Consider the following 23,308-nt stretch of genomic DNA (forward strand, 5'->3'; position numbering starts at 1 on the left):
CGGGAGGGGTCTGTGGTGGGTGGAATTGGGACCTCCCCAAATGCATGTCTACCTGGAGCCTCAGAATGTGATCTTGGTTGGAAAGAGGGTTTTTGCAGAAGTAATTAAGGAAAGGGTCCAAATGAGATCATACTGCATTCGGGTGGCCCTCAGTCCAATGACTGGTGTCTTTATAAGATGAGAGGGTGCACAGAGGCACATATACAGCAGAGAAGGCCACATGGAGACAGAGGTGAAGACTGGAGTGTCGCAGCCAGGAAATTGCCAAGGTGCCAGGAGCCACCAGCAGCTGCAAGAGGCAAAAAAAGATTCTTCCCCACAGAGGGAGCAGGGCACCGCAGACAGGTTGATTTCAGGCTTCTGGCCTTTAGGACTGTGAAAGGAGACAGTTCCACTGTTTTAAGCCACCCAGTAGAAGGTCATTCATTATGGCATCCCCAGGACACGAAGACAGTCTGCCTTCATGCTTGGTCTAGGTTGGTGAAGGAGGACATGGGGTCCTCTGAGGCCATTGTGGTGGCACTGAGTAGCCTGAGGGACCCTTTTCAGCATCAGAATGGTGGGAAGTGGTGTGCAGACCAAAGCCTCGAACACGCAGAGTGGGAGGACTGAGGTCTAGCAGCCTGCTGGGAGGGCCTGTCCAACCAAAGACCTTTTGATCTACAATTTTTTTTTTCGAGACGAAGTCTCGCTGGGTCACCCAGGCTGGAGTGCAGTGGCGCAATCTCAGCTCACTGTAACCTCTGCCTACCATGTTCAAGAGATTCTCCTGCTTCAGCTTCTTGAGTAGCTGGGATTACAGGCACATGTCACCACACCCAGATAATTTTTGTATTTTTTGGTAGAGATGGGATTTCTCTGTATTGGCCAGGCTGATTGCGAACTCCTGGCCTCAAGTGATCAACCTGCTTCTGCCTCCCGAAGTGCTGGGATTACAGATGTGAGCCGCCACACCCAGCCAATTTACAAATATTTTGAAAATGCTACTTATGAGTGGCCCAATAATTTTATTTCTAGGAGTTTATCTTAAGGAAAAATAAAAAATTCAGATGAAATCTTATCCCCCTAGATGTTTATCAAGACACTATTTTTTTTTTTTTCCAGGGGGTGTGATCTTGCTCTGTCGCCCAGGCTAGAATACAGTGGTGTGATCATGGCTCATTGCAGCTGGAACCTCCCAGGCTCCCGCAATCCTCCCACCTCCCAAGTAGCTGAGACCACAGGCCCGCGCCACTGCATATGCCCAGCTATTTGTATTTTTAGTAGAGACAGGGTTTTGCCATGTTGCCCAGGCTGGTCTCGAACTCCTGGACTCAAGCAATCCTCCCGCCTCAGCGCCTGGCCCAAGACACTTTTTTTTTTTTTTTTTTTTTTTTTTTGTTTTTTTTTTTTTTTTTTTTTGAGATGGAGTCTTGCTCTGTCCAGACTGGAGTGCAATGGCAGGATCTCAGCTCACTGCAACCTCTGCCTCCTGGGTTCAAGCAATTCTCCTGCCTTAGCCTCCCAAGTAGCTGGGATTACAGGCACCCACCACCATGCCTGGCTAATCCAAGACAGTATTTATAAGAAAACCTAGAACCAGTCTACACGTCCAATAGTGAGGAAATGGTTAGGTGAATTACAGTACATCCACAAGATGGATTACTAAACACACATTGGTATGATTTATGAAGAGTGTTTAATGTTTACAAAGAGCTTTTAATGATGTGGAAGACGGTGGTGGTATAATAAGTGGGAAAAAAACTGGTTATAAATGATATAATATGACGTCAACGATGAAAAAAATGCACAAAAAAAGACTTTTTTAAAACGTTGAAATGTCAAAGTGGTCTCTAGTTGGAGGAATAATGGTTTTTAAAAAAAAAAACAAACTTCTTCATACTTTTTATACTTTTAAAATGATTTACTATGTACATGGATTACTTCCATAATCAAGAAAAAAAGTAAAAACTTTTAAAATGCCAAGAACGTGGTTTCCATTTTTATTTTCTCTGATAGGTGACTGCACATCAGCGAATCTTGAGTTATGCTAACTACTTAGGCCGGTCACGACACACACACATACAGAGAAGTCATACGGGCTGTACCGGGCTGGCTGTCGCAAATGTACATGGAATTACACGGGTTGAAGTTGTTTGGCAGCTAGTTAACATACGCCACCCAATGACGGGACACAATCTGGTCACACGCTGCCTCTCCCGCCTGTTGCTGTTCTTTACAAAGGTCCGTGTGTCGGGCTGGCAAAGTGGCGTCCTGCTGGCATCTCTGTGGTGGCCCCGGAGTGGTGGAGTGCCCAGGTCAGCATCTACTCTGGGTCCCATTCTCAACTGCCCTGGCCTTGACATCAGAGCTTCTGGTTCCCTGCTGGCTCTTCTGCACACTGGATCCATGCCAGTCCAGGCCCCCTCCAGGCACACACCTGGGGCAGACTGAGAGCACACTGGACGCTGTCTTGATGTGAACTGTGCCCAGACACAGGATTGGGGGAAGCGGGAGATGTGACCACGACACCACACACAAGCTCGATCTTTACAGATGGGCCCTCTGGGTCTCTGGGAATGCTATATGGGTGGTGCCCGAGAGACATGGGGGCCATGTGGAGCCCTCCAGGGCACAGTTGCTGGGAGAGGACAGACAAGGGAGGGGACCTGTGCCCATGTGCCTAGCTCTGAGAGCAGAGCTAGGAGGGTGGATGGGGAATGTGTCTGACATGGTGCTAGACTTTTGAGAAGTCACGACTACACACAGCTGGGGAGCATGCCCCTCTCCCAGTTCATTCACACGGTGAGTTAGATACAGCTAGAGAAGTGGAGATATGCTTTTTTGAGGGAGGACCTTTCCTGGTGGTTGGATAAACAGTGAGACAGACTCCTGGGTTCGGCATGCTCTGGGGAGGACCATGCGACGGTGAGGGACTCCCTACTGCTACACTCTGTACAGGGTGGCCGGGCCCGCCTGCCGCGCCCATGGCCTCTGGCGACAGTCACGGGCTTGCCTTCAACCCCTTCTGCCTTGGAGAGCTCTTGGGCCCCAGTGAAATGGGGGCTATAAAGACAAGAGGGTGGGGGGGTCCCCATGGCCCCAGGGCACCCCACGTGGGGGCTACATGATGTTGCACTGGGTGGCCCCACAACAATCCTTGATGAGTGCCAGCCCCGTCTTGGCCACCGTGGGCTTGCTAGGTGGGGGCTCTGCTTTCTTCTCTGCCCGGGAGCCTGCAGCAAGATGTGGGCACAGGGAGAGGGGGAGAAAGGAACAGAGAGAGAGAGGTGAGGTGAGGGGAGCCCCGACCATCTGCAGCCCAGCCCCACTGCAACCCCTGGCCAGGTCTTGTTCCCGGCCTTCTTCAGGTGGTATGGAGAGCTGATGCACATTTTATATGATCCTCAGCTGGTCCTCATTTTATGGTCCTCATTTTATATGGTCTTCAATGCTCAGCTTCCAACCCTAAATTTCAGCCCTTCTCCTAGTCAGCTCTTATCATCATTGTACCTGCCAAGCCTAGCACAGGGCCTGACATCCAAGAAGTATTTGGTAAATAGGTAAGAGAGAAATTTTGTTCAAGTCACTTCAATCTGAGGGCTCATATTTTTCAATTTTTGAAAATGCTCATGCATTGTCTTTTCAGATACCTCCACCTCCCATTCTCTGTTTTACCTCCTACAATACCTATCACATGTAAGTTGGACCTTCTCACTCTATCCTCTCAGTATTATAACTTCTCTTTCATATTTCCCATCTTTTTTTCTCTTTGGGCTGCATTCTGTGTAACTTTCTCAGGGTTGTCTTCCAATTTATAAATTCTCCCTTCAGGTGTCTCTCTGTATTTAATCCATTGAGTTTTTACTTTATTGATTAAAAAAAAAATTTCAGAAGGCCAGTTTTTTGCATGTCTATGTATTCTCATTTCATAGCACCTTACTATTTCATTTTGGGTTTATTCCTTCTCTTAGCTCTTTGATAATTTAAAAGTACTTAGTTTATTTTCCTCTTTAAATAGTTCTATCATTTTTGGTTCTTGGGAGGACATTCTCTTTGGTGCATCTACTGATTCTCCTCATGGTGATTCAGTTCTTCATGGGTTTTTCTTTTCTTTTCTTTTTTTGAGATGGAGTCTCACTCTGTCACCCAGGCTGGAGTGCAGTGGTGTGATCTCAGCTCACTGCAACCTCCGCCTCCCAGGTTCAAGTGATTCTCCTGCCTCAGCCTCCTGAGTAGCTGGGATTACAGGTGTGTGCCACCATGCCTGGCTAATTTTTGTACTTTTAGTAGAGACAAGGTTTCACCATGTTGGTCAAGCTGGTCTCAAGCTCCTGACCTCATGATCTGCCCACCTCGGCCTCCCAAAGTGCTGGGATTACAGGCATGAGCCACTGTGCCCGGCCGGGTTTTTCATTTTTATTGAGGGCTCATCTTCAAGAGGGTTGCTTTTTTCTGTGAGAATACTGTATACCATGGGATCCAGAAGAATCCCTACTGAGCAGTTTTGCATTTGCTAAATCTGCTAGGATCCCAGAGATTTCACTGGTTTTACAATAGTTTTTATTTTTCAACTTGGAATTCCAGTACCAGCTGAGTAGGGCAAAGTTGGCCCCTTGCATGTGGTGCATGCTTGGTGTTTTGATTTCTTGCCAGAATCATTTCTTTTTTCCACCCATAACCCAATAGAGAAGGCAAGTTTCCTTGCTCCTCCTCCATGCTGCTAGGTGGAGTTTTTCTACCTTGCCTTTCATGAAAGGGTCCATCGAGGAGGATGCTGGCCTTAGGCAGTGATCACGTGCCTTGTGGTTATAAGAGCCAGCAGAAGAGATCATTGCCCTTCTCTTTCCTTACTCCCTCCAACCATGTTTCACAGGATGTTAATGAAAACTGGGTTTGTAGTTTTATAGGCAGTGGCAGCTTTTGGTTTTTGTCTTCCCAGGAAGATTTCAAGTCCCTCTTCCTCTAACAGCTCATGTCCCTGTGGCTGCAGGAGTGGGCAAGTTATACATTCCTGGCCAATCCCAGTACCCCCAGCCTCTTGGTGATGGTAATGGATCTAAGAGGTGGGAACATAATCCAAGAAGCACTGATCAGAATCTTTCCCTGAGACTTATGTATTTCGATACCAGGGAAAAGAATCTGTGGCATTGCCTCAGAGTTGCTAAGCTATAGTTCTAGGGTTCTCGTCCCATGGAGAAGGCCTGTGTTGTAGGAAAAACATGATGCTTGCATGCAAAGAGAGGTAGAGATGAGAAAAAGAAGAAAAGTAGGGGAGGTAATAGTGTTCAGTCCTTGAGGCTCTAGTTCTTGTTGCTCTTTCTCCAACAAATTCCTTTTTTTGCTTAGACCAGTTTGAATTGTGCATCCATTTCTCTCTCTTTTTTTTTTTTTTTTTTTTTTTGAAATGGAGTCTCGCTCTGTTGCCCAGGCTGGAGTGTAGTGGCGTGATCTCGGCTCACTGCAAGCTCCGCCTTCCCCATTCACGCCATTCTCCTGCCTCAGCTTCCCAAGTACCTGGGACTACAGGCACCTGCCACCATGCCCGGCTAATTTTTTGTATTTTTAGTAGAGATGGGGCTTCACTGTGTTAGCCAGGATGGTCTCCATCTCCTGATCCGTGATCTGCCCGCCTTGGCCTCCCAAAGTGCTGGGATTACAGGCATGAGCCACCGCGCCCAGCCAGGCATCCATTTCTTATAACCGAAAGAGGCCTCACTAATACAGCAGTTAAACACATTTGAGAAATGCTGGGTCAACAAAGAAAAGACAGTTTCTTGACAGCAGGATCCATTATCACTTTAATATCCTAATAGACATTGAGACTCTCCAAATACAGGGTCAAGTAAACAGCATTTCTCAGACTTATTTTATACAAAACCCTCTTTGCTCTGAGGATCTCATGAGGTTAATATTCTGAGACGTATGCTTCTGGCTTCTCCAGAGATTCCAGACCTAAGAGAGGCCAGAGCTCCCTGAGCCTCAGTGGCTACCCAATTCCTTCTATGAAATGCACCAAACTTTGCAATTAGGGAGGAACAACTACCAGGACCAGGTACATAGTTTGCAGAGTTCAATGCAATATGAAAATGTAGGGCCCCATGTTCCAAACGTATTAGCAATTTCTTTTTTTTTTTTTTTTTTTTTTTTTGAGATGGAGTCTCGCTCTGTTGCCCAGGCTGGAGTGCAGTGGCGCGACCTCGGCTCACTGCAAGCTCTGCCTCCCAGGTTCATGCCATTCTCCTGCCTCAGCCTCCTGAGTAGCTGGGACTACAGGCGCCTGCCACCGCGCCCGGCTAATTTTTTGTATTTTTAGTAGAGACGGGGTTTCACCGTGTTAGCCAGGATGGTCTCGATCTCCTGACCTCGTGATCTGCCCATCTCGGCCTCCCAAAGTGCTGGGATTACAGGCGTGAGCCACCGCGCCGGTCCGTATTAGCAATTTCTAGCCAGCAACAGGAGAACATTAAACCAAGCATGGCACCCTTCTAAGCATGAGGCCTCAGGCAACTGCCTGCAAGCCCATGAGGCTGGTCAGTCATGAGGCCCCAGGCAACTGCCTGCAGGCCCGTGAGGCTGGTCCTGCCTGCTGTCATCCCATGCTCAAATCTGATCTCTAGAAAGCAATTTGTTGTGCCCCTTATGGCTCCCAGACTTCTTTGAAATAGCCTTTTTTATTTTTATTTTTTTTTAGACAGAGTCTTACCCTGTCACCCAGGCTGGAGTGCAGTGGCCCAATCTCGGCTCATTGCAACCTCCACCTCCCAGGTTCAAGCAATTCTCCTGCCTCAGCCTCTTGAGTAGCTAGGATTCCAGGTGTGTGCCACCATGCCCAGCTAATTTTTGTATTTTTAGTGGATATGGGGTTTCACCATGTTGACCAGGCTGGTCTCGAACTCCTGACCTCAGGTGATCCACCCACCCTGGCCTCCCAAAGTGCTGGGATTACAGGCATGATCCACTGTGCCTGGCCTGAAATATCCTTTTCTCCTTTGTTGGGGAGGGGAATGAATAATGTTTATACTCACTGGCTGGAGATTTGGTTACTTTGTCTAGAGGTTTTAACTTGATTCTCAGGAAATCAGCCATTTCCTTGTCTTCTTCTTGCTCCCTGTGAAAGTAGATGGGTAAAAGAAAAGAAAATATACAGCAAGCAAGAAAAGCATCAAGGAACCAATGAAATAAACCAATAGGTTAAGCAACAGGCTTTGTGGATGGTGCATGTATGTTGTTGTGTGTTATGTGTGTACAGTATATATATGTTGTATCTGATGAACCTGCTCTGAACCAGAGACACATATCGATGATGGGGTAAATGCTTACACAGAGGTAGGTAAGAGACCGAAGGGCAGAGGCATGGACATTACAGGACCCTGCTGGGGGGTCAGTGAGTGAGGCAGCACCTCTCCTGACCTTGTATTTTGAAGCCACCCTATTCACCTGCGCTCCCACAAAGTAAGAGGCAGGTCTCAGAGAGCAAGTCACCCCACCTCTTCCAAGGATCACCAAGATAAAGTAGGTGGGTGCAGACTTGCTGAACTGCCTTGAAGAGACAGAGTATTTCTTTGTCACCCAGGCTGGAGTGCAATGGTGCAATCATAACTCACAGAAGCCTTGAACTCCTGGGCTCAAGAGATCCTCCTACCTCAGCCTCCCAAGTAGCTGAGACTATAGGAGCACTCCACCACTCCCAGTTAATTAACAAAAATTGTAGAGATAGGAGGGTCTCACTATGTTGGGGCAGCTTGTCTGCCTGCCCAGGACTGGCATTGATAATTTCTTCTAGATCTGGAAGCAGAACCGGAGGTAAGGATAATATAATATTTGTTGTAGTTTTTTGTGTTTGTTTTGTTTTGTTCTGTTTTTGAGATGAAATCTCACTCTGTCACCCAGGCTAGAGTGCATTGGTGCAATCTTGGCTCACTGCAACCTCTGCCTCCCAGGTTCAAATGATTCTCCTGCCTCAGTCTCCCAAGTAGCTGGGATTAGAGACATGCGCCACCACGCCCGGCTAATTTTTGTATTTTTAGTAGAGACGGGGTTTCACCGTGTTGCCCAGACTGGTCTTGAACTCCTGACTTCAGGTGATCCACCCACCTTGGCCTCCCAAAGTGCTGGGATTACAGGCGTCAGCCACTGTACCCAGCCATAGAATATGATATTTGGATAGGAGGGCAAGTTGGTTTCTCTCATTAACCAAGTCCACCGCGGCATGAAGAAGGGCAGTGGAATTGCTAGTCCCAGGGCCCTTGAAGAAGGGTCTCTGAGGACACAGAGAATAAAGAGCAAGTTGCCCTCTGGGTTGGAAGGGCCTCTTTGTGAAAGGCCCTAAAAGCTCTGCTCTGGTGTAAGAAAACAAAAATCAAGAACCAACGTGTACAGCTTTCCACATTTTCAACATTTACAACATATTTTTACACTGCAGCTCCAGGGCTCTGGTTGTCCAGGTCAAGGTGGCGGATGCAAAGAGAAGACCCTGATACTTAGAAAAGGGCATTGGAGCCACTAAGGGGAAGGGAAAGGGGAGAACAAAGCCGGGAGGTTGGGAGGGCAGGGGTTGGGAGCAAGTCAGTTCAGGTGGCAGAGTTTCTGTAGAAACAGACAGCAGAAGTTTCAAGACATTGCCTTGATGAGTGAAAGGATGTGTAGTAAGCTCTGCCATGTATTATGGGATGTGACACCTCCCTGGTCACCTCCTGGAACAACACTCCCTCAAGAGGCACAGATTTGAAATTCTCTTGAATGTGAAATGAGTTCTCAAGCCAGAAGGCTGGGGTTCCTTGGGATTCAGTGTCCAGAGACTGTGGGCCAAGGCCATGCCTGTTAGGCAGGCTGTGAGTCCCAGGAGCAGAAGATGGGTTCTGGAAGGAAGCAGAAGTTTGCTGTCCTGCAGCCCAGTGCTCGGGTACCCGCAGTGCACTCACCTTAACCGCTCGACCTCTGCATCGTCCACCAGGAAGTCTCTCTTCTGCACCAGTTTGTGGATCTTCTGGATTAGCTCATCCTCTCTCTGCTTCTGCAGTTTGGTTTTTTCTTTTTCTGGAAAGAAGAAGACATCAACAAGAACACAGATGAGCATTTTGGGAGGCCGAGGTGGGTGGATCACTTGAGGTCAGGAGTTTGAGACCAGCCTGGCCAACATGGTGAAACAACCCCATCTCTACCAAAAATACAAAAATTAGCCAGGCGTGGTGGCACATGCCTGTAATCCCAGCTACTCACGAGGCTATCAGCCACCACCTCGGGAGGCGGGCGAATTGCTTGAACCTGGGAGGCGGAGGTTGCAGTGAGCTGAGACTGCACCACTGCACTCCAGCCTGGGCAACAGAATGAGACTTCATTTCAAAAAAGAAAAAAAAAAAAACTACAGAGAGACAGATGGGAGGGTGACCACTAAAAGCACTTGAGCTGGCCAGGTGCAGTGGCTCACACCTGTAATCCCAGCACTTTGGGAGGCTGAGGCGGACGGATCACGAGGTCAGGAGATCAAGACCATCCTGGCTAACACAATGAAACCCCGTCTCTACTAAATACAAAAAATTAGCCGAGCGTGGTGGCAGGCGCCTGTAGTCCCAGCTACTCAGGAGGCTGAGGCAGGAGAATGGCGTGAACCCGGGAGGTGGAGCTTGCAGTGAGCCGAGATCACACCACTGCACTCTAGCCCGGGTGATAGAGCAAGACTCCAAAAAAAAAAAAAAAAGCACTTGAGCTGAGTGGCCAGGATTGGAGTCCTGACTCTGCCCTTCCACCCTCTGGATGAACTTGGAGAAGCAACATGACCTCTTCAAGCCTCAGTTTTCTCAACTGTAAAATACACAGCGAGGCTTAAAATGGGAGTAATGGGCTGGGCATAGTGCCTGCCACCTGTAATCCCAGCACTTTGGGAGGCCAAGGCAGGAGGATCACTTGAGGCCAGGAGTTCAAGACCAGCGTGGGCAACATAGTGAGACCCTCCTATGTTTACAAAAATTTTCTTTGTAAATTAGCCACGTGTGGTGGAGTGTTCCTGTAGTCTCAGCTACTTGGGAGGCTGAGGTGGGAGGATCTCTTGAGCCCAGGAGTTCAAAGGCTGCAGTGAGTTATGATTGCACCATTGCACTCCAGCCTGGGTAACAGAGAAAGACCTTGTCTCTTAAAAAAAAAAAAAAAAAAAATTAAGAGGACAGGGTGAACGTGGGGAGGGAGAGCATCAGGAAAAATAGCTAAGCATGCTGGGCTTCATACCTATGTGTTGGGCTGATAGGTGCAGCAAGCCACCATGGCCCACGTTTACCTATGTAACAAACCTGCACATCCTGTATACAAAATTGCATACAATTTTGAAATGCAGTAATGTTAGTAAATGGCTTAGTGGAGTGCTTGGCCTTGGCTGACAGCCTTCAGTAAATGGTCATGACAAAGCCAGGGGGTGAGAAGAGGCTCAGATAGGGGTGCTGGGAGGGAACTAGTTTTTTTTTTTTCCCCTTTGGTGAGCGTAAACCAATTTACCAGAAGAAAATCATCCATGCTGACGACATTAACCCTGTCCCAAAACACCAAGTGCTAGGATGCAAGCACGCACCAACACTCATGGACTCACCAGGACCCCTGCTCACTCAGGAGCTCGTGGTGTGACTTTACTCTCCAAATAACCATTGACAGCACTCTGACATTCCCAAGTACCCTCCACTGCTCTCTAGATCTTAGCCAGAATCACCCAACAACTGGCTGGGCCCCCAGCATCTGCAAACTTCTGTCTCCAGGCCATTCATCTACGTCTTCTGTCACTCGCCAATAGAGGCATTCCCCAGCCTTAGCTGCAGCAACTCCCAGGAGAAACCACCTACTCACACAAGTGGCCTGCGTCAGCTCACAGACCTATGACTAGCCCAAGTCTCCAAGTCATTGGCCAATGCTGCTCACATGCGTGTGTGCTACATAGCTTTCCCATCATCTCCCACTTGCCTACAGGTGCCACCCACTGAGATCCTAACCTCCATGGTCATAGTATTAAGAAATGAGGCCTTCGGGAAGTGAGTAGATTATGAGGGTAGAACCCTCATGAATGGAATTAGTGCCCTTATAAAAGAGGCCCAAGGCAGCTTGTTTGCCCCTTCCACCACACAAGGATGCAGTGAGAAGCTACCATCTATAAGGAACAGGCCCTCACCAGGCACTGCATCTGCCAACACCTTGATCTTGCACTTCCCAGCCTCCAGAACTGTAATGTTGTTTACAAGCCCTCAGTCTAGAGCAAGCCACAGGGACTAAGGCACCCCCAAAGTTCATGTGTGCCCTATTAGGAAATAGTTTTCCCCAGTTTATGTCTCTTCTATTTGGAAATAACTCTACTTCCAAAGTAATTTGGAAGTTGCTTTGCACATGTAATTATAATAGTTAAGCTAAAATGAGGTCATACTTATTAGCATGGATCCTAAACCCAATGACTTGTGTCCTTATAAGAAGAGGAAAGAGACCCAAGCATGGTGGCCTGCACCTGTAATCCCAGCTACTTGGGAGGCTGAAGCAGGAGGATCAGTTAAGCCTGGGAGTTCTAGACCAGCCTGGGCAACACAGCCAGACCCTGTCTTTTAGAAAAAAAAAAAAAAAAGAGGAGAAGAGGAGAAGACACACAGACACACACAGGGTCATGTGAAGACGGAGGCAGAGATTGAAGTGGTGCAACTACAAGGCAAGCAATGCCAAGGATTGTGTGTGCTACTGTTAGAGTAGGTAGCCAGGAAGCCATGAGCAAGAAAGGAGAGGGGATTTCCCCCAAGGAATGTCAGGCAACCATCAGGTGATGTCAGGCAGTTGTTAAAATTGTCTCTCTAAAATAATAATTGGTCGTAGCTGGTGCCAGGGAAAGGCCATTTCCCAATAGATAGAAAACATCTGAAGTGATCAGCAGCTTCCCCATGAGATCTCAGGAGTTGGGCGATTGGGCTCAAGCATGCACGCTAAGAGGCAAAATGGCGGAGTCTAACTGGTATATGACCTTCCTCTAGGAACACTCAACTGGTGAGGGAAAAACATCTCAAATGATCAGGCGCATGACTTCTGTAAATACGCTGTGTTTGCGGCCTCTCCCAAGCGCTGGCAGGCCACTGCGCATGCGCACAACCTGCCCTGAGGAAAAAGAAAGGGAAGACAGACATAAAACCCTGGAACATGCCAACATATAAAACCCCAAATCAAAGGTCAAACGGTGCACTTGGATCTCTTAAATCACCCACTTGGCCGCCTTCCAAGTGTACTTTACTGCCTTTCATTCCTGCTCTAAAACTTGTTAATAAACTTTTGCTCCTTCTCTAAAACTTGCCTTGGTCTCTCACTCTGCCTTATGCCCGCTGGTGGAATTATTTCCTCTGAGGAGGCAAGAATCAAGCTGCTTCAGACTCGTATGGATCTGCTACTGCTATTGATACAGGAGTTAAGAAGAAATTATTTAGGCAGATAGCGTAAGGAAGTCCTCAGTAAGGTTTTCCTTTTAATGAAAAGCAGCCCCCAAATCATTTTCTTTTCTAACAAGGAGCAGTCAGTAAAATCTAGCTGTGGACATAGTCAAGGGAGCTGGAAGCTTACACGGGTGAGTGCTGGCAGCTGTGCCCATAGGAAAAGGCTATCTGCTCTAGGTATGTTCAAAATGGCGGCTCCATGCTCCCTTCTCTTTGTCAGCCATGTGTACAGGAGACAACATGGCACCACCCAAGTGGAAAGTCCATTTGCATAATAATATTAGGGTGGAGTGGCCAGCCTTCCCCATGTGCTATGTAAACGTCATACCTGCTCCAACCAATCTGTGGGCCCTATGTAAATCAGACACCACCTCCTCAAGCTTGCCTATAAAATTTGGTGCACTCTACCACAGGCCGGAATTCCCATTCAGGGACTCCTCGAGAGAGACAGAGAGAGCTGTTCTCCTTTCTCTTTCTTTTGCCTATTAAACCTCCACTCCTAAACTCACTCCTCTGTACGTCAGTGTCTGCGTCCTTAATCTGCTTGGAGAGAGACAACGAACCTTGGGTATTTACCCCAGTCAACAACGCTGCTTCACTAACACTACCAGAAGCTGAGAAGAGGCAAAGGAGTCTCCTCTAGAGTCTTAGGAGGGAACATGGCCCTGTTGACACCTCGATTTTGGATGTCTGGCCTCCAGAACCGAAAGAGAATACATTTCTGTTGCTTAAGCCATCCAGTTTGCACCAATTTGTTAGCCAGCTCTGGGAAATGAATGTAATGCCCTAGGGCTTCAGGAGACTCCACTGTCCTTCCAGTAATTGTTTTGTGCTTACATAAGCTTGGATGGGTTTCTGTACCTTTCAGCCAGACTAATCCTTGGAGAGCTGTGAAATGAGAGAGTGGAACAGGTCTGGTGGTTCCTAACCCTCACTGCTTATCACAATCATGTGCGAAGCTTTAAAAATTGCCAATGCTTGGCCAGGCACGGTGGCTCATGCCTGTAATTCCAGCACTTTGGTAGGCCGAGGCGGGCAGATCACGAGATCAGGAGGTTGAGACCATCCTGGCTAACACAGTGAAACCCAATCTGTACTAAAAATACAAAAACAAAATTTGCCAGACGTGGTGGTGGGCGCCTGTAGTCCCAGCTACTCAGGAGGCTGAGGCAGGAGAATGGCGTGAACCTGGGAGGCGGAGGTTGCAGTGAGCTGAGATTGCACCACTGCACTCCAGCCTGGGCGGCAGAGCGAGACTGTCTCAAAAAAAAAAAAAAATTACCAATGCTCAGCTGGGCATGGTGGCTCACGCCTGTAATCCCAGTACTTTGGGAGGCTGAGGCGGGTGGATCACCTGAGATCAGGAGTTCAAGACCAGACTGGTCAACGTGGTGAAACACTGTCTCTACTAAAAATGCAAAAATTAGCTGGGCTTGGTGGTGGCGCATGCTTGTAATCCCAGCTACTTAGGAAGCTGAGGCAGGAGAAGCACTTCACTTTGGTGGTGGCGCATGCTTGTAATCCCAGCTACTTAGGAGGCTGAGGCAGGAGAATCACTTCACTTGAACCCAGGAGGCGGAGGTTGCAGTGAACCGAGATCTTGCCACTGCACTCCAGCCTGGGGGACAGAGCAAGACTCTGTCTCAAAAAAAAAAAAAAAATTAATAATGCTGAGATGAATCAAGTGAGGCAGAAGAATATGGTCTGGAGGCAGGGAACTTAGGGCCAACTTCTTAGAACTAAATCAAAAGAAAAACCCCAAGTTTCCACACCTAAGTAACAAAAGGACTGGAGGCTATTCCCTTTGCAAACCCTCCTCCTTTTCTGTGTGGCAGATGAGAAATTCAAAGTATCTCTGATTGGTTGCAGAAAGCAACCACAAAAGCTTTCTGCAACCAATCAGACTAATTGTGGGCCACTACTTCATTTATATAGGTGTACACCAAACAGCCAACGGGGAACCTCTAAAGGGTATTTAAACCTCAGAAAATTCTGTAATGGGGCTCTTGAGCCCCTATGCTCAGGCACACTCCCACCCTGTGGAGTGTACTTTCATTTTCAATAAATTTCTGCTTTTGTTGCTTCATTCTTTCCTCGCTTATTTTGTGTGTGTGTGCATTTTGTCCAATTCTTTGTTTAAAACACCAAGAACCTGGACACCCTCCACCAGTAACACAGGGACTCCTTTTTGGGGCCTGTGGGAGCCCCCCCACCCCAAGCATGGAAATAAAGGAAAATCTTGAGTCCGCTCAAAGGAAATTCTAGGCACCTAGCCAGCCTTGAAAAGTCAATAAGCAACTTATGAGCAAGAAGGTAATAGTAGCCTAAAACAATAGCCAAGGAAGTTAGAATCTGAAGATGTTTTGTTTTCTATAGAAACTGAAGATAAACATCTTAGCATATATGTCTGACTTGTTTTTCAGAAACCCAGGAGCCTACCAAATGGATCCACTGACATATAGATGTCAGATAAGGGAAGACTAAGGACTGAATTCTGACCATCTTTCCTTGTTCTAAGTGTCTTCCAGAGAGGCCTGGAGGGAGTCACACCCATGGGCCAGGGCTGACGTTCTTTTTTGCTGACCCCCGATTTTTATTATTTTTATTATTTATTTATTCATTTATTTGAGGCAAAGTCTTTCTCTGTCGCCCAGGCTGGAGTGCAGTGGCACAATCTTGGCTCACTGCAACCCCCCTCTCCCGAGTTCAAGCAATTCTCCTGCCTCAGTCTCCCGAGTAGCTGGAAGTACAGGCAGGCGCCACCATGCCTGGCTAATTTTTGTGATTTTAGTAGAGACGGGGGTCTCGCCGTGTTGGCCAGGCTGGTCTCAAACTCTTGGCTTCAAGCGATCTGCCCACTTCGGCCTCCCAATGTGCTGGGATTATAAGCGTGAGCCACTGCACCTGGCCTTGACCCCCGATTTTTAAACAAAGCTTCTCTTCCTTAACCAATTGCAAATTAGAAAATCTTTCAATCTACCTATGACCTGTAAGCCCCAGCTTCAATGTGTGCAGCCCTTTTAGGCCAAAACCAATATGTAATCTCAATGTATTGATTTACAATTTTGCCTGCAACTTCTGCTTGACTGAAATTTACCCCTGCCTTTAAAAACCGGCACTGAAATGGCCATTGCAAAGTTATAACAGAGACAGTGAAAGAGAGCCGACCTAATCAACTCCATCTTGCTTCTAACCTCCAAGCTGTCCTTGTTCATTCCTGGGCATAGGCTGAACTAACTTTGGGAGAAACTTAGTTTATCATTTAAAACAAAGACGATAACAGCCTTTTCCCAAAACAAACTCCCTTCTTGCCTGGGAACTAGACTGCATTTGTAGGCGATATGGTTAGGCTTTGTGTCGCCACCCAAAACTCATCTTGAATTATAATCCCCATCATCCCCACGTGTCAAAGGAGAGACCAGGTGGAGGTGACTGAATCACGCGGGCAGTTTCCCCATGCTGTTCTCGTGATAGTGAGTGAGTTCCCGTGAGATCTGATGGTTTTTTAAGGGTTAGGCAGTTCCGCCTGCGTTCATTCTCCTTCCTGTCACCTCGTGGAAAAAGTGTCTTGCTTCTTCACCTTCCACCAGGATTGTAAGTTTCCTGAGGCTTCCCCAGCTACGCCGAACTGTGAGTCAATGAAACCTGTTTCCTTTATACCCAGTCTGGGGCAGTTCTTGACAGCAGTGTGAAAATGGACTTAACAAATTAACCACAAGATTAGGAATTATGGTTTAGGAATCACACAGCTGGAGTCTATAAGATGCTGACCCTCTCCAAATTACTCCTGAAGATAACACCACTATTGTTAAACCCAAGATCAGTGCTTGAGATATTTTGCAGACCCTGCACTTGATGGGTCAGTGGGCACCACCCAGATTGATAAAGTGGCTCATCTGATCTTGTGGCCCCAACCCAGGAACTGACTCAGTGCAAGAGCACAGCTTCGACTCCCTATGATTTCATCTCCAACCCAACCAATCAGCACTCCATACTCACTGCCCCCCACCCCCCATCCACCAAATCATCTTTAAAATCTCTGATCCTGGAATGCTCAGGGACACTGATTTGAGTAATAATAAAACTCCAGTCTCCCTCACAGCCGGCTCTGCATGAATTACTCTTTCTCTATTGTAATTCCCCGGTCTTGATAAATCAGCTTTGTCTAGGCAGAGGGCAAAGTGAACCTGCTGGACAGTAAATTACCTATAAGCCATTGAGGAGGTCAGGCTAGGAGCATTAGCTGCCCAGTACTCCTTGCTTGGAGCCTTGCAAATAAACTTCTTCCTTTTCACCACTGCAAAACCTCTGGGGAGATAGCTGGTCTTACTGTGCCAGGTGAGCAGACCCTAGTTGTATTAGTCCATTTTCACGCTGCTGATAAAACCATACTCAAAACCGGGTAATTTATAAAGAAAAAGAGGTTTAATGGACTCACAGTTCCACGTGGCTGGGGAGGCCTCACAATCATGGCAGAAGGCAGCAGAGAAAGTGAGAACCAAGTCAAAGGGGAACCCCTTATAAAACCATTAGCCTCGTGAGACTTATTCACTACCATGAGAACAGTATGGGGGAAACTGTCCCCCATGATTCAATCGTCTCCCACCGGGTCCCTCCCACAACACATGGGGATTATAGGAGCTACAATTCAAGAGGAGATTTGGGTGGGAACACAACCAAACCATATCACTAGTTGAGTTCTATTACAATGCCAGAGTCCAAAGCCAACAATGCCAGATCAATTGCTTTGGGGTTTCTAGTGGGTGGAGAATAGACTTTGGTACTTTTCCCTCATTCCTTTGTTGTTTTATGTTTGACATTTAACTTTTTTTTGGTAACAGCTTTCTTGCAATATGATTCACATACCATGCAGTTCATCTGTTCCAAGTGTATTTGCAGAGTTGTGCAACCATCACCACAATCCATTTTAGAACATTTTAATCACCCCTAAAAGAAACCCCATATCCACTAGCTGTCACTCTCAATTAGGAGAGTCTATTCACTCGTTTATCCTTAGGGCCTGCACAGTGCTGGGCACCTAGTAAATACTCACGAAAGCTATAGGATTCAGTTCTACTGTCATTGTGCACGCTACCCTTACAACAAGACTGTGTGGAAGACTCTTACACCTTGCCTTTGTCATTTATGGGATATTCACAACAACCATGTGGGGGTAGTATTATTGGCCTCATTTTCCCAACAAGGAATTCAAGGCTCAGAGAAATTAAGTCGTGAACTTTCACGAAGTTCACCTGCCTGCTAAGGCTGAATTCAAACCCAGATTGCTGCACCCTAATTACTAAAGTAGTAGTTCTTATGTGGGGGCTGTAAGCTGCAAGGTGTCTGAGAAGATCTCAATCAATCTGGAGGTTTATTTTGCCAAAGTCGAGGAGGCGCCTGGGAAAAAGAGACACAGGCAGCAGTAGGATCCCTGGCCTGTGCTTTTTCCTGCAGAGGATCTTAAGGACTTCAATATTTAAAGGGGAAAGAGGGGACAGGAAGGGGAGGATTGCATTATCTGGCCCTCAGTGAATCTGCATTTTACATAGGATAAAGGAAACGCCGAGTAGAGGAGGAAGTCAAATATACATTTGTCTCTGGGTAGGCAGAGGGACGATGATTTATAGTCTTGTCTTTGTCCCCTACCTGTGAGGATAAGCTGTTAATTTACATTGACAGGGTGAGGGAGGCCCCTGGGAAGATAAGTGGCCTTCTATCTTGCAGTTATCTGTTTAGGAAAAAAAGAAAGGCAGTTTTGGCTGGGCGCAGTGGCTCACGCCTGTAATCCCAGCACTTTGGGAGGCTGAGGTGGGTGGATCACGAGGCCAGGAGATCGAGACCATCCTAGCTAACACGGTGAAACCCAGTCTCTACTAAAAATACAAAAAATTAGCTGGGCGTGGTGGCAGGCGCCTACAGGCTCCCAGCTACTCAAGAGGCTGAGGCAGGAGACTGGCATGAACCCAGGAAGTGGAGTTTGCTGTGAGCAGAGATCACGCCACTGCACTCCAGCCTGGGGAACAAAGCAAGACTCCGTCTCAAAAAAAAAAAAGTAGGTTTTTGTATGACTCATAGTTCCCAAGCTTAACTTTTCCTTTTGGTATAGTGAATTGGGGTCCTGGGACTTTATTTTCCTTTCACAGGGCAATGTTGCACGCCCCCCTGACCTCACTTGGGGTACATTCAGCAACATCTGTACATCTGTGGACATTTTTGGTTGTCACTGTCAGAAGGGTTTGAACTACAGTGACTCCATCTTGGACAGGGGCTGGGTAAAATAAGGCTGAGACCTACTGGGCTGCAGACCCGGGAGGTTAGGCATTCTAAGTCACAAGATGACATAGGAGGTCGGCACAAGATACAGGTCACAAAGACCTTCCTGATAAAACAGCATCAGTAAAGAATCCTGCCAAAATCCACCAAAGCCAAGATGGCGATGAAAGTGACCTCTGGTCGTCCTCACTACTCATTATATTCTAATTATAATGTATTAGCATGCTAAGAGGCACTCCCATCAGCGCCATGACAGTTTACAAATGTCATGGCAACATCAGGAAGTCACCCTATATGGTCTAAAAAGGGGAGGAACCTTCAGTTGTGGGAATTGCCCACCCCTTTCCCAGAAAACTCATGAATAATCTACCCCTTGTTTAGCATATAATCAAGAAATAGCTATAAGTACAATCAATCGAGGAGCCCAAGCTGCTACTCTGCCTACAGAGTAGCCATTCTTTTATTCCTTTGCTTTCTTAATAAACTTGCTTTCACTTTATGGACTCGCCCTAAATTCTTTCTTGCTCTTGGTCCAAGAGCTTTGGGGTCTGGATCAGGATCCCTTTCTGGTAACATCACTATTGCAGGGTAGCAGGGAGGTAGGTTGTGCTAATGGCCTATAGTGGGTAGAGGCCAGGGATGAAACTCAACATCCCACAAGACACAACACAGAGCCCTGTACCCCCAACAAAAAATGATCAACCCCAAAGGAAGATACTGACATTTGTCAACCCCAAATGTCAATAGTTGAAGGTTGGGAAACGCTACAAGGCTCATCATGCTGCACTTGTAGCTCAGTAATAACTGCCACTTATGGGCACCCACTGTGTGCTGGGCCCAGTCTCTTTCCGCTAACTTGGGGGCTCCTTGAGAGTGGATAACCATTCTCTGTTCACTGCACGTCCGGCTCCTAGGTTCAGGGCTTGCTGCAGAACGGCCTCTTGGGACATACTTATTGAACTGACAGCATGGCAAAAACATTCAAGTCAAGGGCAATGGTGGGTGCTTATCTGGCCTATTTGAAAACACCTTTGCAAAAGTGATAACAGTGAGAAAATTAGGACAGTGAAAGGGATCTGATCTAACCAACCCCCATCTTGCCTTTAACCTCCAAACTGCCCTTAATCATTCCCAGGTTTAGGCCATGCTAGTTTTGGGAGACATTTAGTTTATAGTTTAAACGATTATAACTCTTCCCACCAACTAAACTGCCTTTATAAAGCTAATAAAAGGCCCCCATGTTAGACGGATGGGAGGAGGTTGAATTCTGCTAAGGCGTAGACATAAATGACTACAGCCATTATTTCAGAGGTCACAAGATTCACAACTTCCCCAATTACTCCTGCAGATAACATCACTATTGAAGAACCTAAGATCAGCCTTTTGAGATATCGTTTTAGGTTTTGCATTTCTGATGAATGATGATCCACGTGGACCTGTCACCCAGAAGTGGACTTAGCACCCTTGAGAACCATTTTTCACACACCGATGATTGCATCCCCAACCAATCAGCAGCATCTATTCCGATATATTTTGGATGTGTGTCCCCACCCAAATCTCATATTGAAATGTAATCCCCAGTGTTGGAGGCGTGGCCTGATGAGAGGTGATTGGATCATGATGGAGGTTTCTCATGATGGTTTAGCACCATCCTCCTTGGTACTGTCCTTATGATAGTGAGTTCTCATGAGATTTCGTCTTTTAAAAGTGTGTGGCACCTCCCCCCTCAATCTCTTGCTCCTGCTCTGGGCACGTGACATGTTTGCTCCCTTGTCTTCCGCCATGATTATAAGTTTCCTGAGGCCTTCCAGCAGCTGAGCAGACACCAGCATCATGCTTCTGGTACAGCCTGCAGAACTGTGAGCCAATTAAACTTATTTTCTTTATAAATTACTCAGATATTTCTTTCTTTTTTTTGACTCGGAGTCTCGCTCTGTCACCCAGGCTGAAGTGCAGTGGTGAGATCTCACCTCACTGCAACCTCCACCTCCTGGGTTCAAGCAATTCTCCCACCTCAGCCTCCTGAGTAGCTGGAATTACAGGCACCCGCCACCACCCCTGGCTAATTTTCATATTTTTAGTAGAGATGGGGTTTCACCATGTTTGCCAGGCTGTTCTCAAACTCCTGACCTCAAGTGATCTGCCCCCTCAGCCTCCCAAAGTGCTGGCATTACAGGCATTAGCCACCGTGCCCGGCCTCTTTATGATATTTATACTCAATGAATTAGGCCCTTTTACTATTACTACCCAATTTTCAGAGGAAGAGAAATTGAGTCTCAGAGAAGTACAGTGACTTGCCCAAGGACAAGAAAGTGACCAGAATTCACTAGGACTTGAACCCAGGTCTGCCTGACTCGAAGCTGTGTTTGACACATGCAGTCAGGGAGCACTCCATTGCAAGAATGAGGCTCTGTCTTCCAGACCCAGGCGTACAGATGGGCCAGGCTGGGGGCCCCCGAGCACCTGCTTAGAACAAGATGAAGTTGCAAATGGTTACCTGGGATGGCGACCAAGTTCTGCAGCTCCTGCTTCAAGTCCATGATGTCCTTGCAGAGCTGGATGTCATCCATCCTGGGGAAACAGGACACCACCAACAGCAGGTTACATCAGCAGAGCATTACACCCTGAGCTTCACCCGGTTAATACAAAGAAGCTGTTAAAGGTGAGTTATCTTTTGAAGAGGCCACACATGCTCACTGTAGAGGTTTTCCCTCAAAAGGAAAAAGCCAAACACTGCTCAATTATCCCACCACCTAGAAATGATCAATCACTGTTTTTTGTTTGTTTGTTTGTGACAGAGTCTCACTCTGTTGCCCAGGCTGGAGTGCAGTGGCATGATCTCGGCTCGCCGCAACCTCCGCCTTCCGGGTTCAAGCAATTCTCCTGCCTCAGCCTCCCAAGTAGCTGGGATTATAGGTGCCCGCCACCATGCCCAGCTAATATTTTTTTGTATTTTTAGTAGTATTTTTAGTAGAGACGGGGTTTCACCATGTTGGCCAGGCTGGTCTTGAACTCCTGGCCTCAAGTGATCTGTGCACCTCAGCCTCCCAAAGTGCTGGGATTACAGGCATGAGCGGCCACGCTTGGCCATCAGTCACTGTTAATAACACCTCGATAGAGCTCCTTCCAGTCTTCATGTGCCTGGCTTCGGTTTGCTTATATGAGTGGCTTCATGTGGCATATTCAGTTTTGTTTTTCAGCTAATGTTTACGTTTTTTAAACATTACAGAAATTCACAACATAGAGGAAAGTCTCCCTCTGTCCTTCAGAGAGAATCATTGTCAACAGTTTAGTTTGTATTGCTCTGGATTTTTTAAAACGTTATTTTTATTTTGCAAATGTTTAAATTTTTTTTTACTTTTGGAGATAGAGTGTCGCTGTGTTGCCAGGATGGAGTGTAGTGGTGTGATCATAGCTTACTGCAGACTTGAACTCCTGGGCTCAAGGGATCCTCCCACCTCTGTACAACCCCTCCCAATCCCGGCCCCTACGGAGTAGCTGGGACTACAGGCTAATTTTTAAACAGTTTTTTGTAGAGACAGGGACCTCGCTATGTTGCCCGGCTGGTCTTGGATTCCTGGCGTCAAGCAATCCTCCCACCTCAGCCTCTCAAAGTGCTGGGATATAGGTATGAGCCACTGCACTCAGCCTCCTCCAGATTTTAAAAAAATGCATATGCTTATAATATCATATATGACACCATTGTTATTGTACACAAATTTTTTGCAATTTGCTTTTTTCCATTTAATAATCTTTAATAGTCTTGATCATCTTTCCATACTGGTATATGCAAATCTCCACATTTTTAGTGGCTGCGTAGTATACCATTATACTGATATACGGTCATCTATTTTATTTTTATTTTTTAAATTTATTTTTATTTTTTTTAGACACAGTCTCACTGTATCACCCAGGCTGGAGTGCAGTGGTATGATCTTGGCTCACCGCAACCTCCGCCTCCCAGGTTCAAGTGATTCTCTGGCTTCAGCCTCCAGAGTAGCTAGTAGCTAGGATTACAGGCGGGAGCCACTGCACTCATCTGATAATACAGTGATCTATTTAACTATAATTTATTTAACTATTCCCCTATTCATAGACATCTGGGTTGTTTCCTAATACATTTCTAGGATGGATTCCTAGAAATGCAATTGCTGCGTCTAGTGACATGAACACTTACATTGTAGTAGGAATTTCCAGATTGCCCTCCAGAGAGATCGTGCGTGACATTACCAACAGTGTGGCCGTGGGGGACAGTGGGTGGTGGCTCCTGTCATCTCAGTAACTGGGTTGCTTTTGCAACCCAGTTTTGCATTACACATTATAATTTTGCATTACAAATTATGGTTTTGTGTGTGTGCTACAAAAATTAACTCATCTTGCTGTAAACAGTATTTTAATGGCTGTCTGCAATTTCACAAATGAGATTCATCAGGATTGTGCTAATTATGCTCTCATCTTGATTACTAAGTCTGGCTTTTCAGGTTTGAGCAATTTTGGCCACTGCAGGATGAACATCACTTCCTCTAAGGCTTTTTCTCCATGCTGGATTATTTGGGGTTTAGATTGTCAGAAGTGGAACCACTGCATACAAAGGGCTTGATATTTCCATAGCTGTTGAG

The 23,308-nt window shown here is 46.8% G+C and overlaps 1 protein-coding gene across 1 annotated transcript in view; it reads right to left on the reverse strand.

Moving 5' to 3' along the window:
• Nucleotides 1-1,415: 1,415 nt before the first annotated feature.
• Nucleotides 1,416-23,308, reverse strand: part of BMERB1 (bMERB domain containing 1) — a 151,550-nt gene continuing 129,657 nt past the window's right edge. The window contains exons 3-6 of the mRNA XM_032145235.2: nucleotides 21,187-21,260; nucleotides 8,904-9,018; nucleotides 7,008-7,090; nucleotides 1,416-3,215 (exon numbers count right to left, since the gene is read on the reverse strand). Coding sequence (XP_032001126.1) covers nucleotides 3,103-3,215; nucleotides 7,008-7,090; nucleotides 8,904-9,018; nucleotides 21,187-21,260 — 385 coding nt within the window. The 3' untranslated portion in view covers nucleotides 1,416-3,102. The remainder of the gene's footprint in view (nucleotides 3,216-7,007; nucleotides 7,091-8,903; nucleotides 9,019-21,186; nucleotides 21,261-23,308) is intronic.

This window comes from Hylobates moloch, unplaced genomic scaffold (assembly GCF_009828535.3).
Source record: "Hylobates moloch isolate HMO894 unplaced genomic scaffold, HMol_V3 SCAFFOLD_23, whole genome shotgun sequence".
Classification (NCBI taxonomy): domain Eukaryota; kingdom Metazoa; phylum Chordata; class Mammalia; order Primates; family Hylobatidae; genus Hylobates; species Hylobates moloch.